Source organism: Zophobas morio, unplaced genomic scaffold (genome assembly GCF_036711695.1).
Source record: "Zophobas morio isolate AGI-343-1 ecotype UQ-CSIRO unplaced genomic scaffold, CSIRO_AGI_Zmor_V1 ptg000021l, whole genome shotgun sequence".
Lineage (NCBI taxonomy): Eukaryota > Metazoa > Arthropoda > Insecta > Coleoptera > Tenebrionidae > Zophobas > Zophobas morio.
Window position 1 is genome coordinate 3,700,176 of NW_026972126.1, and position 14,977 is coordinate 3,715,152.

The 14,977-nt window shown below is 33.7% G+C and overlaps 2 protein-coding genes across 2 annotated transcripts; both read right to left on the minus strand.

Moving 5' to 3' along the window:
- Nucleotides 1–8,447: 8,447 nt before the first annotated feature.
- Nucleotides 8,448–9,170, minus strand: LOC135131592 (pickpocket protein 28-like). The gene is made up of 4 exons (XM_064059403.1): nucleotides 9,086–9,170; nucleotides 8,970–9,029; nucleotides 8,750–8,915; nucleotides 8,448–8,701 (listed from the first exon to the last, which is right to left on the minus strand). The coding sequence occupies exons 1-4, from the start codon at nucleotides 9,168–9,170 to the stop codon at nucleotides 8,482–8,484; spliced, it is 531 nt and encodes a 176-aa protein (XP_063915473.1). The 3' UTR covers nucleotides 8,448–8,481.
- A 1,066-nt stretch (nucleotides 9,171–10,236) lies between these two features.
- Nucleotides 10,237–14,233, minus strand: LOC135131594 (pickpocket protein 28-like). The gene is made up of 4 exons (XM_064059404.1): nucleotides 14,064–14,233; nucleotides 13,769–14,011; nucleotides 11,911–12,016; nucleotides 10,237–10,389 (listed from the first exon to the last, which is right to left on the minus strand). The coding sequence occupies exons 1-4, from the start codon at nucleotides 14,231–14,233 to the stop codon at nucleotides 10,237–10,239; spliced, it is 672 nt and encodes a 223-aa protein (XP_063915474.1).
- Between the last annotated feature and the right edge of the window lie 744 nt (nucleotides 14,234–14,977).

Here is a 14,977-nt window from a genome sequence, read left to right on the forward strand (position 1 = left end):
AACAAATGAAATTAAAATTTTCTTTTGAAAAATGCTACCATTCCATCAGTATTTTCTTAAGACGTTGTCACGTTCAACTATCGTCAGTAAACCGACTTTACAGAACACCCGATTTTTTTCCAAAAATCTGGACGTTTCGGGTAAAAACTCAATTCCGAATCGTAAACTACATGTGTAGGACTATGTTATTTTATACAATTTAAAACCCATTTACTATGTACAATTTTGAAGTGACGTCATCGCATTAGTGGTGGGGATGATTCGGCAAATTTTGGTTAGCGTTTTACCATCTACATGATATTCCTAATATAAGTACAAAATTTCACAACAATCGATCCAGTACTTTCGGAGATTATCTGTCTAATAAAAATCCGGGACGGCAGACAGACGGACAGACGGAAATGGGAGACCTATTTCTTCGTCTTCTAGGGGTCATGAAAGATCGAGAAAACGTAAAAGTAGAGTCGGCCGACGGACTGGATTACAATACTTCCTTTGCTTACGCTCGGGAAGTAAAAATAGAAAATTTTTAAAGTAAACAAAATGTAATCATTAAGTGATTTTACAAAAATGTTTAATGTAATGGTGGGTATGTCAGAAACAGTCCTCGACAAATTTTTACCTGCATAGCCCAAATTGATTTCAGTGGTGTTTTCGGCATTAAAAATGTCAACGTAACTTACCTTTTGCAAGTCTTTGGATTACCAGTATTTCTAAAGTTTGGGAAAATAACTGTTTCGGCATTTTCTGTCTTGAATTCGAATTATACGGGGTGCCTGGAAAATGGCGGATTAGGTCTCCCCTACGCTCTTAACAATCAACTGGTGAGTCTTGGAAAAATAGTAAAAAAATTCCTTCCCACATTTTGGTGGAGTTATAATAATTTTAAAATTGGTTCTTTTGCTACGTTTAACAATTAAACAACACATTCATTATTACAAATACTAGTAATAAAACTTTTAGTTAATATTTCTCTCACTCATGACAGTATTCAATTACCATTTCAGTTAGAATGTACATACAAAGATATGGTTGTCTTGTTTTTGCAATAATTTGATAAAATTCCATTTGACATCAATATTTACCTGATATAAAGAGAAGCTACAATCAGCAAAAATCGAGTAAGCAGTTAAAAATATTTGGCGTATTAAAAATTGTTGGTTTTCAAAACCCTACGTTTAAAATGTTCCCAGTTAATGAAGATGCTAATGTGTGTGGTTTTTGACGAATGCGAAGGGAATGCTACTGTTGTCACACGGGTTTGTTTGTACTGAGTGTTATCCGGTAAGAAGGCCTCCCACAGTAAATGAGATTAGGCAACTGGACGCAAGATTGAGGAAAACAGGCAGCTTGCTTCTTACTCCTAGTTTCATGATCGAGGTCATTCTAGGACCACACGTACTTCAAAGTTAGAGGAGGATGTCTTACATCTTCTGCCTGACGATCGGATAAGAATTGACCCGGACATTGGCAGAGTTGGGAGTGTATGTAGATTACGATTTACCTCTAAAATTTTGTGGACTGATGACTAACTTTCACAAAAAAAAATGATCAAAATTTGGAAACATTACGAGCTTACTTACATGCACAAGGCAGCAATTTTTAACATCTTCTCTAGTGGTTAGTTGGTTATGCTTTTTAATGGATTTTTGTTTTGATGGTTTTGTTTTTGTTAATGATTTATAAATGTCTTATTAAATGTTTTTTTAGTTTATTAATGAAAAATAACATCTTGTTTTATTAATAATAATGCACAACGATTAATACTACTGATTGTTAGGGTTATTGTCCTAAAAAGTAAGCCGAAGGCAATCACGCATTAGGTGCGTGCAGTGTTGCCTCTCTTACTTTTAAAAAATCACGTTTTTTTTCTTAATCTACATTTTTGGGACTCCCGAAACACTTAATCCGCCATTTTCCAGACACCCTGTATATAGCCTGATTTCGAAATATGTGCAATAAAAAATGGGGACAATAAGATTATTTCACTGCGTAAAACTCACATTTCTATGTGGTAGTAATGTCTAGAAAAAATTATTTGAAATTAAATATAAATTGTTTTATACAACATGCTGATGTTGTTATCGTGTATTCCGTCAACTTGTAGCTAGTTGACGGGATATATGTTGACAACACCAGTATCAACATGTTGCCAATTTTGTGGGCCGGTGTGTACTTACTAGAGACATGCATTTTTAGTCGATGCGACTCCCACCACTTTACCTCAGTAGCGCGTAATATTGTTTCGCTTCGTCCATCGCTGCATTTTCGGTCGTTGTAATCGCCGCATGACACTGGACTTGCAATGATAATGAGGAGCGGGAGAAATCTTCGAGTGCTTCGAATAACTTTGCCTCTCTCTAGTACTTACCTTTAAAGGCTTGCGATACGTCAAAGTCTTTCTCAATTCACAGCGTGGCGAACATTGAAAGAACAGAAGCTACTCGTATGGCATTCAGAAGGCGCAACCGCTACAACCTGGTGATTTTGCTCGTCGATAAGTGTTCTGTCAGTGCTTGTTACAAAAAGTTGAAGAACAATCAAATTTTTAAATAATTTCTAAACAACTGACGAAGCAGGGATGGGGTATTTAACATGCAAATATATCCATATTTGGGCCGACGAAAACCCGCACGCGATTTAGGAAAACCCCAATTTGAACCCAAGTTTCATTTAAATCTATGGGCAGGACTCGTAGGTGATGAGCATATACCTTAATTGGACTTCGATGTTTTAGACGATATGTCCCTAGACGTAAGACAACACATGTGGTTTTTACATGATGCATCACCCCCTTACGATGGTTATGATGTGTGGGAGTGCCTTGACGATAATTACTAGCAACATATCAACGTTATATTCGTCGCGGTAACCTGCCCGGTCACCCGATTTAAATCATGGTGACTTTTATTTATGGAGTCACATTAAACAACTGGGTTACGCCACACCGACCGACAGTGTTGAAGAATTAGTGGATCGAACAGAAAATGCTGCTGAAACTATTCGACAAAACCTAAGATGCTTATTAAAAGTTCAAGAATCGCTGATTGAACAAGCTAGAATCTGTTTTGACAACAATGGTTTACACTTTCAACAGTTCTTTAATGCTTGTTGAGCGTAGGTTAAGAAAGTATAGTAATGGAGTTCACCGAACGACTTGCCACTTTCAAGTTTTCTGGACTTTCATGATTCCAAGAGTACGAAAAAGTAATCCTCCGTTTCCGTCTGAAACTACTGGCTGATTGTTATAAAAATATCATGTAGATGATAAAACGCTAACCAAAATTTGGCTAAATCCCTACTACCAAAGAGATAACATAATCTGCAAAATTTACAATATTTTCTTTTAATTTTATAAAATAATATACCCGTCCACTTGTAATGTATAAATCTGTATTGAGTGTTCACATTAATCATCCAGATTAAAAAAAAAAACAATCAAAATTCTTTAACAACATTTCAAAAATCGTTAATCAAAATACATATATTCGTTTATCTTCTCCCAAAAAATTGATGACGTCATCTCAAAATTTTGTTTAATAAATCCTTTCTGAAGTATGCAAAATATTATGACTCTATATTTGTGGGTCATTAATGCATTCATGGTTTTCCGAATTACTTATGCAGGGTCACAACGACTTACTCGTTTTCCCGAGAATTTGGGATTTTTGGGAATACAAAACTGTTGTTATTAGTATTATGCTGCACATGTCCTTGTTGTCGATGACGTCATCACAAAATTTTGTAATGGAAAAACTCACCTGAAACAAAGGCGTAGTATGCTTCTTTACCTTCAGTTAAACATTATACATCTTTATTTCGACTCACAACAGTTATCATCAAAACCTCGTAAAGTTAAATCTTATAATTTATCGAAAACATTAGATTTATTCCACTGTACTTCAGGACCAAGGGATGTTCTGTCAAAATAACCATCTAGCACGGTTGTAGAATAGATAGGTTGATACACTAGCATACATTTGCATATCCCTGGCCAGCGCCGCCAATTGCCGATCGCGTCGCCTGGTTTTTGACGTTTTAGGGACACAGAACTCTATAGGCATCTGTCTATAACCGATGTAATTAATAAAAGAAATCGTATTTATCGACTCTGATCAAATGTCATTTACAAATTTTGTATTGTTCATAAAGCAATGTAAACGAAAATCCCCAAAATAACTAGAACGATTTCCGCTCGACAAGGTAGAGGCGCTAGCTGTATGTGTCCTTTCCATGGATATAGGGATCGAAAAGAAGTGTCGCCATCTCAAGCCATTAGTGTACAAACCTATCTATTCTACAGGGTCATTATAAAATATTGTAGTCGAAGAAGGCCATGATTTTGGTGACATTTTGTGCCGCCTTTTTCAGTTTTGTGGAAAGGATTACACTAATATTGGAATTTTTATTTTTAGCGCCACATTAGTTGACATTAGCGGCTGCACTGGTTCAACGCTTCATCAAATTCTGTCAGATGTCAATAATTTTTTCGTTTGTACTGGTACGTTTTCCCTCACTTTGTGCGTTAATTGACTTGTCTTGTTTTCATTTTTGCTGTCTTCCCCTTTGTTAGAACTTTAATAAGTGTCTCAAAAAACAGTTTTTATCAAAACTACAGCTCATTGTGGAATAATCTCAGGTAATGAACAGAGAGGAATAACTATGGTCAGTGTTACAAATGATTTTTTTAGTCCTTTGGCGCAATCATCATGCCTATTACCGTAATGGGGTGTTAAATGAGGATGGGGATGGAGTGTACTCTGTGGAGGCGTCTAAAAACGAGTATCTAGTGAAATGTTCTGTTGTCATTGATGAAGAATCTTTGAAGACGCTATATGGCGAATTATGGCCAGATTTAACGACACTGGTAGCATTTCTAAGTGAAAACCGACGGGGAGACCTCAAGTTAGTGAAGACGTTGTTGAAGATTTAAGAATGAGAATGGAACAAAGTCCGAATAAAGCTTTGTCAAAAATCTTTACTGTCCGGAGTACCATACAGCCCATGTCAGAAAATCGTAAAAGAGAAGTTACATATGCATCCATACAAGATTTTGTTGGTTCAGGAGCTGCAACCAGCTGATTTTCCTTGCCGCGTTGGGTAGTGTAGTTGGTTTCAAGCTGATATGGACGATAACGGGATTCTCGATTTGTCGTTCTTTTCTGATGAAGCCTGGTTTCATCTGTTAGGCTATTATGTCAACTGACAGAACTTCAGAATTTGCTGTATAGAGAATACTCACGCTTTTGAAGAAACACCATCACACGCAATGAAGGTTGGTGTGTGGTTAGCAGACGACGATTCATAGGCCTGATACTTTTTCAAGTAAATGAATGTGATCAATAAACAAAATTAGATGTAGAAAGTGTATGTAGGTACTGCAATAAAGTTTTTTATTTTCAGTAACTTTCATTTTTCTTTCGGTGTTAGTTGCATTCTCTTAATTTAAAACTTACTTCAACTTACTGTTTAGTAATAATTGTAATTTTACTATTAGGAAAGTTAAAAATCTTTATTAAACATTCTGTTGTTTCAAGAGATCTCATAATCAGCTACAGAACTCTTAACACTATGCTCCTGAAATTTTATTGGTTTTTTCATCTTTTTTCTTATAGAAATTTTGAAAAATCTTGATATTAGGATGGCCATGTGGGCGTGTTTTGGGTAGAACCTCTTTGACATTCCTGTTATGCAGATCTGGCATGTTTCAGATATCTAGAAACTGCAAAGCTGAAGGTAATGTTTGGACATAGCAATTTTCACCTATTGTAGGGATGAAGATCAAGGATTTCAGTTGTGTTTTTTCAAGAGAAAAGCACCGGTCACATACCATGTCTGCACCAATATTTTGACGATTCCTTACAATTTACAAACAGAACTTTCGCGGGATCACAACTTTGGCAAAATTATTTACTGCAAAAACTCATTAGGTACTCATAGTGTTCGTTAACTGTGGTAAGACTTGCTCTGCCATTGTCCATTACGTGATTTTTCACAATTTTTACCTTCAGGGTACCTATAAAAATGTAATTTTTTAAATAATTACCGTGTTCATTGGTTTCGACAAACTTAACCTCACTTTTTGGATTTCATTATTTGAAAAATTATTGCTTCTTTGCAAAACAGACCAGATGATTTATTCTGTTCAACTCCAATCGACTTTCCAAGGTGTAATTCATGACAAAGCCCTTAAATGTTTTTCTGACAATTTACAATTTTTGAAACTGAAATGTATTGCAGTGGCGTTCACAAATGCTCGATAACACTGCAACCCTTAATGCTCTGGCCTGGCGTCTTTTCGTTCTATTTAAAATGAAATTAAACCGCGAACCGGGCATTTCAATTTTTGACACATCTGACAGATTTGTTTGGACGTTCGTGACATTTCAGAACAGTTCAAATCATTTTGGTGATTAGCGGCACGAGAAAAATTTCATTTGTTTTTCATAGGTGAGTTGACTACAATATTTTATAATGACCCTGTACAACCGTGCCATCTAGTAATTTTTTTACTTTAAGTTTTACTCATTTGAAATTTTCAGAACTATAAAACGTCTGAACCATAGCTATGAACCATCCTGATTAAACCAGCTTTCAACTAAAACATACCGCATACAAATCGGTTGATCCATTTTGGAGATAGGGTGTCACAGACAAATACACAAACAGATAAAGGCTTCAAAGTTATAAATGGCTAGTAATTATCATTAAAAACAGGTAGGAATCATCTAGATCTAACAAAAAAACCGCATTAAAACCAGTGCATACGATTGGGAGCTACGGTGCCACAGCCGCACACAAAGACAAAGGGGTCAAAATTATTATAACACCCTTCTTTTTCATTTGGGGCTTAAAATCTGTTAGTACGTTGTTGGCACCGAGGGTTTTGAACTTCAAAAATCACCGACAACGTCTTCGACATATTTCCATAACAACGTGTTTTTTTCCACCTACATTATATTCCTAGGACTATAATGCAAATCCTCATTCAGATTTGTAGTTGCGAAAAGAGTCAATCCAAATTTCAGTTTTTATTAATACTCTACAAATGTTATTTATGAATATTTATAACAAAGTTACTACGAATTGTTGCATTTTTTTATGCAAAATTCTCGTGCAATTTTCATTTTTGTTCGGTAACAGCACTCGAAAATCTTGGCCTTAGTCAGCTATATTTTCTGTAAATAAACTGTTTAATTCTTCCCATCTGCATGCTCCACTTATTCCCATGATTAACGCTACCTAAAACCAAAATTGTTGAATTTAAAAAATCATTAAATTGGGCCTTTTTACCTTTATCAACAAACATTTTTCAGTTCCTGCATCTGATAAAAATTTTGATAAATATCTTCTTGCACTATTCTTCGTACTCCGTACGCAAACGCTGCCTCCTTGTAGCTTTTGTCATTTTGCTGGTAAAAGTGATGAAATTACGTTTGCAGCTATTTCTTCGGAATTGCTCATTGTATACGATATTAGAGGACCATTTTTTTAATTTCGCAGTTTCATAGACAAAGTTTTACCCGTATTAATTGTTTTTTTCAAACAAACAGTTGGTCAATCATTCCGGAAATTAATTTTCTTCTTTTAGGGAGTGAGTTCATTCTAGCAGGCAAAATTTATATATGATTTGGTTCCTAACGCGTCGTTATGGTACACGTTGTGTTATCGGATTCGACTAACGAGAGAAGATCACTATTGGTACCATATTGACTAGTGTTACGCTCTTTATGACACAAATAAGTATTATTTTATGAGAGATGACCAAAAATAAAAGAATTTTGAGAAAGTATATAAGTCCGGTCCAGGAAAAAAATAACACAAAGAGAGTATCAGACTATGGAAACGCAAATGGAGAAAAACTGCCACCGGTGATAATATTCCAAAGTTTTTATGTGTGATTTTTATTTGGATTACCGACAATGTTTTTCGCGGTACAGTGTTCAGGGTACAGTTCAAACGAGTTTATTTTGGTGTAACTGGTGTACAATTTGAATTGACCTATCACTCAAGTTACTTAAGGAAATACAAAGAAAAAGACGATATATTTGTCATCCTTATTGCGAAAAATATCACTGAAGTTAATTTTGGCTATTTACAATTTTTTGTTAAACTTTTATTATTTGTTTAGGAACAAACACATTTAATTTGTATTATAAGTAAAAAAAACCTACATTTAATATTAAATGTTTTAACCAATATTTTCATGTTCCCGATGGCTCTGGTTTGGAAGTAGATTTAAATCCAAGCAAGTATTTGTGGAAAATGTGTAAAAATTTTAAAATGGTCCATATTTTTGTCCATGATTATATACACCTACATACTAAAAATAAAGAATTTAGTTAATTAGGTAGTTTACATCAAACTTATAAAACAAATAAATGGTTAGTGTACTATCATTCTAAATGAAAGAAAATTACGTCAAATTTTCGTAATAAAGTTGCTTCATACTTTTCTTGGAGTGTCATTTCGTCTTTTAGTTTAAGAACCTGACCAACTGCCATATAATCTTTCATTGCAGAAAATACGTAAAGAACAAAAGTATAGGATTTCAAATAACGAAAGCAATGAAAATCCCGTAAATAGTCCTAAAACGCCTCCGAAGTTGGATATTAAATCAGAGATACCATACAGTTCATTTCTTTCCATTGTTGTAACGTACTCCTCTTTAAAATAAATATGCAGAAGAGTCCAGGCCGTACTAAAATTTAAATGTTTTTCCATATAATTGTCAAAACCGTTTAAATACCCTTTTGTGTCCGCATACGTTAGTCCCTGCGTGTTCAGCAACTTTCCCTCATCGTAATTCGCTTGCGAGATTTCTGCTCTAAACTTCAAACTTGAACAGGCAGGTTTACAGTCACAATAGTCATCTCCTTTTATCTTAGATTTCTTTTGTACTTCTATTAAATCATCTAATTACAAATACAATTATTAAATATTTACATACATTTTGAGTTTAATCTCACTTTCAGCATTTACTGCACAATCGAGAAGAGAGTTACCACAAATCGCAGTCGTATTATTCCCTGTTGTTCAAAATTATACAAAAACTTATCTGTAAATGTATATTCACTATACTTACTCGGCATGAAATATTCAACACAGCCACATTGTTTCAAGACATGATCAGTTCGACATTCAAGTAAACAGTTAGACTGAGTATACATTTTAAAATGTTTCAGAGAGCGCTCATCATGCAGATAACATTTTCTTTTTTTTGGTTTATATTTTCTGAGATCTTCTGAAGTTTGAACAAGTTCAGCTTCAACACCAACTACTGCAGTTTTATTGGTAGGCAAAACAAGGGAATGTTTTTGAAGGAGAGGTACTTCCCAAGGGCTATGAATTACAACCTACAAGTAGAATATAAATGTGTGAGAAACAAAACTTTAAGGGCCGGTTTATAGAAAAGCGAATTAAATATTTAAACCGGATCTTTTTTAATCTTGGGTTAATTTAACAGAGGATTAAAATGTGAAATATGAGCCCGTGATTGGTTAAGACATGCACGTTGTCTAGCAACAGACCTCAATTTAAAGTTAATCGCGAATTAACTTTAATTTCGCTTTCTATAAACTGGGTCCTAAGTTTTTATTTTTGAATTAGAAACTTGTTTTCTAGATTTTATGGTTGAGTCAGTAAGCAGGAAACACAATTCCTAAAATCAACTGAAAATAATTACAACAGTTTGTTTTTCTTTAACTAACATCTTCTCGTTGCATTGTTACCAAATGTAAGTATTTATTTTTTTGTATTCTACAAGCACGTACCTACCTACTTTGGAGGTTAAATTTATTATGTGGGAAAATATTTTTGTAATAAGATCTTAGGGAAAAATACGTGGTAGATTAAATGACTGCGAATTACGTTGTATACTTGCAAAAATAAAACTTTGTGCTATTTGTATAAAACAATGTGATAAAATTCATTGAACTGGAGAATTTGGTTTTTAATATTCCTTCAACTTTTAACAGTATAATACTTACTTGAAATCCTCGCAAAAAATGAGTACATACAGTATTTTTAATTTGTTCATCAAACTTCAAATATACTACAAGTCCATGTTCAAAACCGGCCATTAACGCTCTTCTAGGATACGCATTGACATCGAGCTTTTCTTCGTATCCAGTTGCAAAATCAAAATAATTTGCAGTTTTATGAGGAACGTTATAATATTTTGCATAGTTATATCTACAAATAATCATTTATAAACTTTTTTAAGCAAGGTTCAACTTACACGTGATCGTGAGATATATCTTCGCCTCCAAAAATGTTAAACGAATAACATAATCCCGCATCGGTAATAATAGGTGTAAATAATTCTTCACAATTTTCTTCTGACTGATAAATACAGAATGTAAATATATCCGCTAGTTTCATTTTGGTCTAAAATGAACTAAATTGTTATAAAGTTAATTAACTTTTAGCTATGGGGACAATTACCCAAATTTTTTGGGTATATCCCGTAATAAAGTATTATTAATATTATTATTATTATTACATACAAAATTTGACAACAATCGGTCCAGCAGTTGCGGAGACTACGTGACTAATAAAAATGGATACAGACACCAGACGGACAGACAGACGGAAACGGGAGACTAATTTTTTTTAATATCGAAAAAACATAAAAGTGGCTATTTGTCCAATGGCCTCGATTACAATTGTTTGCTCGCTTACGCTCGGGAAGTAAAAATCAAAGCTGAATAAATATGTTTTAGGTTTTAATTAAGAAACCTCTAAAATCTTACAAACGTTTTAACCACAATTAATCGTTAATCAAAGTTTATCTGTTCATCCCAACAAAAACTTCTCGTGGTCTAAAAATTTTGGCAAATATCTTCTATAAAATTCGCAAAATACACTGCACATACACTCATAACTTAATTATCCACCTTTAGTTTTAAGTGTAAATTTGCAAATTTTTAGCAAAAAATTAAAAAATGTACACCATTTTACAGTAAACCATAAAACCGATAGAGCTAAAATTTATCAAACGGCTTCTGGTCATGATGCTCATGGTAAATCACTAATCAGAATTCATTTATTCAATTGTTCTTCCAAGAATTTGATAACATGATTTGAAAAAGTTAACTCTTTTTAAAATATAGGAAATCATATGTGTCTATAACCCGACTAAGAATACTACTGCAGAAAAATACAGAATTGTCATACAAGATTTTTTAAAATTTTGCTGTAAATTCGATGGAGTCCAAAGCTTATTTACGTCAATCTTGCTTGAAATTTATAGATTAGCATGGTACTTTACCTGTGATTTAATATTATATGCATTTTCGCAGTGGTGTATGCGAATTTTCGTAAAAGATGTAAAATTTGTAAAAGACAATTTTAAAATGTATCCCAGAATATACGTTGAGAAATTATTTGAAATTTCTACAATTTATTGGCATCGGATTCATGAATAGGGGTTGCCGATAAGATTTTTTTTAACCATGCATCGATTTGGATAGAGTGTAGTGTAATACTACTGTAACAACATTCATATTCAAATTTTCAGAAAATGAAGTAAGTCCTTTTTGCATTAATCAGTAATATATGTAAATTGTTTCATTCATTAATCTTTTTGAGTCACCCTGTGTAAGCCATTCATAAATATATGAATGCACTCATAAATTACAAGTGTAGGTAATGTCAAACTATTTAGCATAAAATTTAGATAATATTTATCCATCAAACTTATAGATGACGTTATCAGGTTTTCGGAGAGGATAAACAGATAAATTTTGATTAACGATTTACCTTCCTGACGATAATCTTAATACATTAGCAAAATTTCGGAACATACATTCAGTTTTATTAAAAATACGTTTTTTTAATAAAAATTTAGATACAATTATACATGATTGGAGTATTAGTATCTAGTAAACTATAATTCTTTGCACTTACTTCGTGTATGGTTTCAAAAAATCCGTTATCCAAGGTTTTACTTTCAAATTTGGAAGTATTATGTATGTCATCACAGACAACACTTAGATGGTGAAACATCGTTAAACTACAAACAAGATAAATATTGCCATGTTAAGAAATAATCATTTAAACACGAATTTTCACTAAAGCAAATATAACAAAAGGCAGAAAAAATAATTAATATACATCTCATCATATCTATATACAAATAACCCCGCCCGCATCACTGATTTTCAGTATGTCTCTAAACTGGCTGAAAAGAAACCAAAAAAGTACAATATTCCTGGAGAAAAATTAAAAATTTTTCTTTTGGTGATAATCTTAAAATTTTCGATATGCTTTTTCGTAAATTTTCTTTTTGTACTTCCGACAAGCATTTCTGATATTTCGGGACTACAGTGCGAGAATACAATTATCAATATCTGCGTGTTTCAAAATGATTTTCACCTAGTCGCCTATGGTTGCAGATTTTCTTCAAGGGAAAGATAGGAGTTGCAGCGATTTCAAAGCTAACTAGATAGAAATCATTTTGAAACACCCTTTATTACCTTACCGAAATGTCAATTGTCAACATATGTAAAGGAATTGAAAAGCAGTCCATGTGATAAGCAATAATGTAAGTAACTTTACCGGTTTTATTTAAACTGTTTAATGCTTGACTGGCTGCATAATAAGCAACAAAATATAACTATGACACTGAAATATATCATGCAAACGTGATCAACAAATTTTATTTAATTTTTAATTAATTTTTGGATTATTGGATTAAAATAGGTAGAAACTCTTGAACACACCACGGATGTAAAAGGTGCCATAACCGCCTCAATCGCGGTCAAACTTGAGGTTAGAAGTTATAACAGCGTTGTAACAGTTGATAGGTGATTGCGTAATTCATTCTGCTTCTTCTGAATTAAAATGACTTTAGAACTTATATAGGTTAGAAATAGAAATACGCCGCGTACCACCGTACAGCCGAAGGGGGGACGAACGAACGCTGATTGGCTGTGCATAGGAAACATGGCATAAGAATACGCTAAAGTTGAAGTTCGGTCAACTTTTCTGTAGGCCATGTTATATCTTCTATGGTTTTGTTCGATGTGAACGGATACGCAAGATCCAATGCTTTTCAACTTTTGGTATTTAATGTATTTTATGTCATGTTACGTATGCTAAGTGGATGTGAACGAGCTTTTATAGCCGTTAACGGACGGCTGCGGTCGTTATGACACTCTTTACATCCTAGGTATGTTAATTGTCAGTGTTTTCTAAGTGATGTTTCCTAATAACCAACAAATTAAATTTAAACTTTATAGGAAGCATAACTAACTGTGAACGAACTTTTTTTACTCGCGGTAGTAAAAGGTGGTTTCTATGACCACAAAATCGTAAAATAAATAGAACATTGACTCTTTAGAGAGAGAAATAGAATATTTGTTCCCTAGAAAAAGAAATACATAAAAAATGTAATTTAGAAGACAACAAATTCACTACAGCAGCTTCAGCAGCATCATGCATCTCTTGTGGATGTTCGCTCTGCATTTTGATCGAAAAAAGATCACAGTTATTGCTTAAAATTTTTTTTGTTGTCGTGACGGCTATTATGATCACTATTTTATTAATCATATCCCCTGTTCTCAATTGAAAGACTGTAGGAGTCTCTGCGAATACAAATAATTGTATATACGCCTCCGGAGGGAAATGCAATTTTTCCTTCGGCGTTTGGTATAGCCTTCGGGCTTCGGCCTCTGACTACAAACGGCGCCTCAGGAAAAATCATGCATTCCTTTCCCTCGATTATAATCTATTATTTTTAACTGGAAAATTTTAAACTACTCACTTTGTTTTGTCCACTGATTTGTCATGCTTTAACCGATGAACGATATCGGTGTAATTGAACGCCTGTGTATTATATTTTATATCTGGACAAATAGTAACAGCAGGGAAGGGGATTTCAAATAGTGGTATATTTTCAGCCGCAAAACTGAGAACCACTGGACTACTCTCATACTTATCCAGAATTTTGGAAATCATATATATACAACCACCTAATGAAAATATCAAAGCCAAACTCCAAATAATCCTTAAATGCACGATAATTCACATAAAAGTTGTTGACATAAACAGTCACTCACTTTTCAGCTGCGGAACGTTTTTCGGCAACATACCGGAATCCGTGAATTCCTGTTACTTCAGCATATTCTCTTAAATATTTTCTCACATTATGCCAGAATCCGTCTTCACTCTTTGTACATGGTTCAGCGATTTCTTTATTGTGGATTTCATTCAGTTCGTATACAGTCATTCTTGGAAACACTGGCGCACTAAAATCATTTCAGAATGTGATGGATTAAGTTTAATATCACTAGAGTTCCAAGACAAGGTCGTCGTATTCCCCTCTTTTTAAAATTGGTGGGATTTTTTTCCGGTTGTTACGTAGCAGATTTAATTATAAGAGGGGTCCATTGGTAACGGCATCGCGGGGTTTCGATGATTCGTCCAATAAATCCCGTTTCTTAGAAAAATTATAAAGTTTCATTTTGCGATTTTTATTTTGTGACCTCTATAAAGTATAAACCAGTCCACAAGTATGGATATTGTAGGTAATAGTTATTTATTTCATGCTGTGTTAATTTTGACTGCTTTACGTTAATCACGCGAGTCCAAGAAATGGCATTTCCCGGACTCTCTCTTCGGTAAAGTGTTTCTATGACAATGCAATCAGGAAAAAAAAAGAAACATTTATTTACTGAAAAACAAAGTTAAAAATAACAGTACCTACTTTTGACTTATACCTAAATGAATTCATTATATACTAAAAATTAATTATTATAGTAAAAATTCTTTTCTGATTCGTCTTTGTATGAGGAATAGTGATTAGTGATTATTAACTGGGGCTTAGTTTCTTAAATACCTATCGTCCAATGTGATATTATGCAAATCTTCCCGCGGCTATTACAATAATGGCTACCATCTGTAATAATTAAACAAAAAATCTTACAGTGTGTAAGATATTCATCAGTGGGAGCTTCTGTCAGAAATTTGTAAT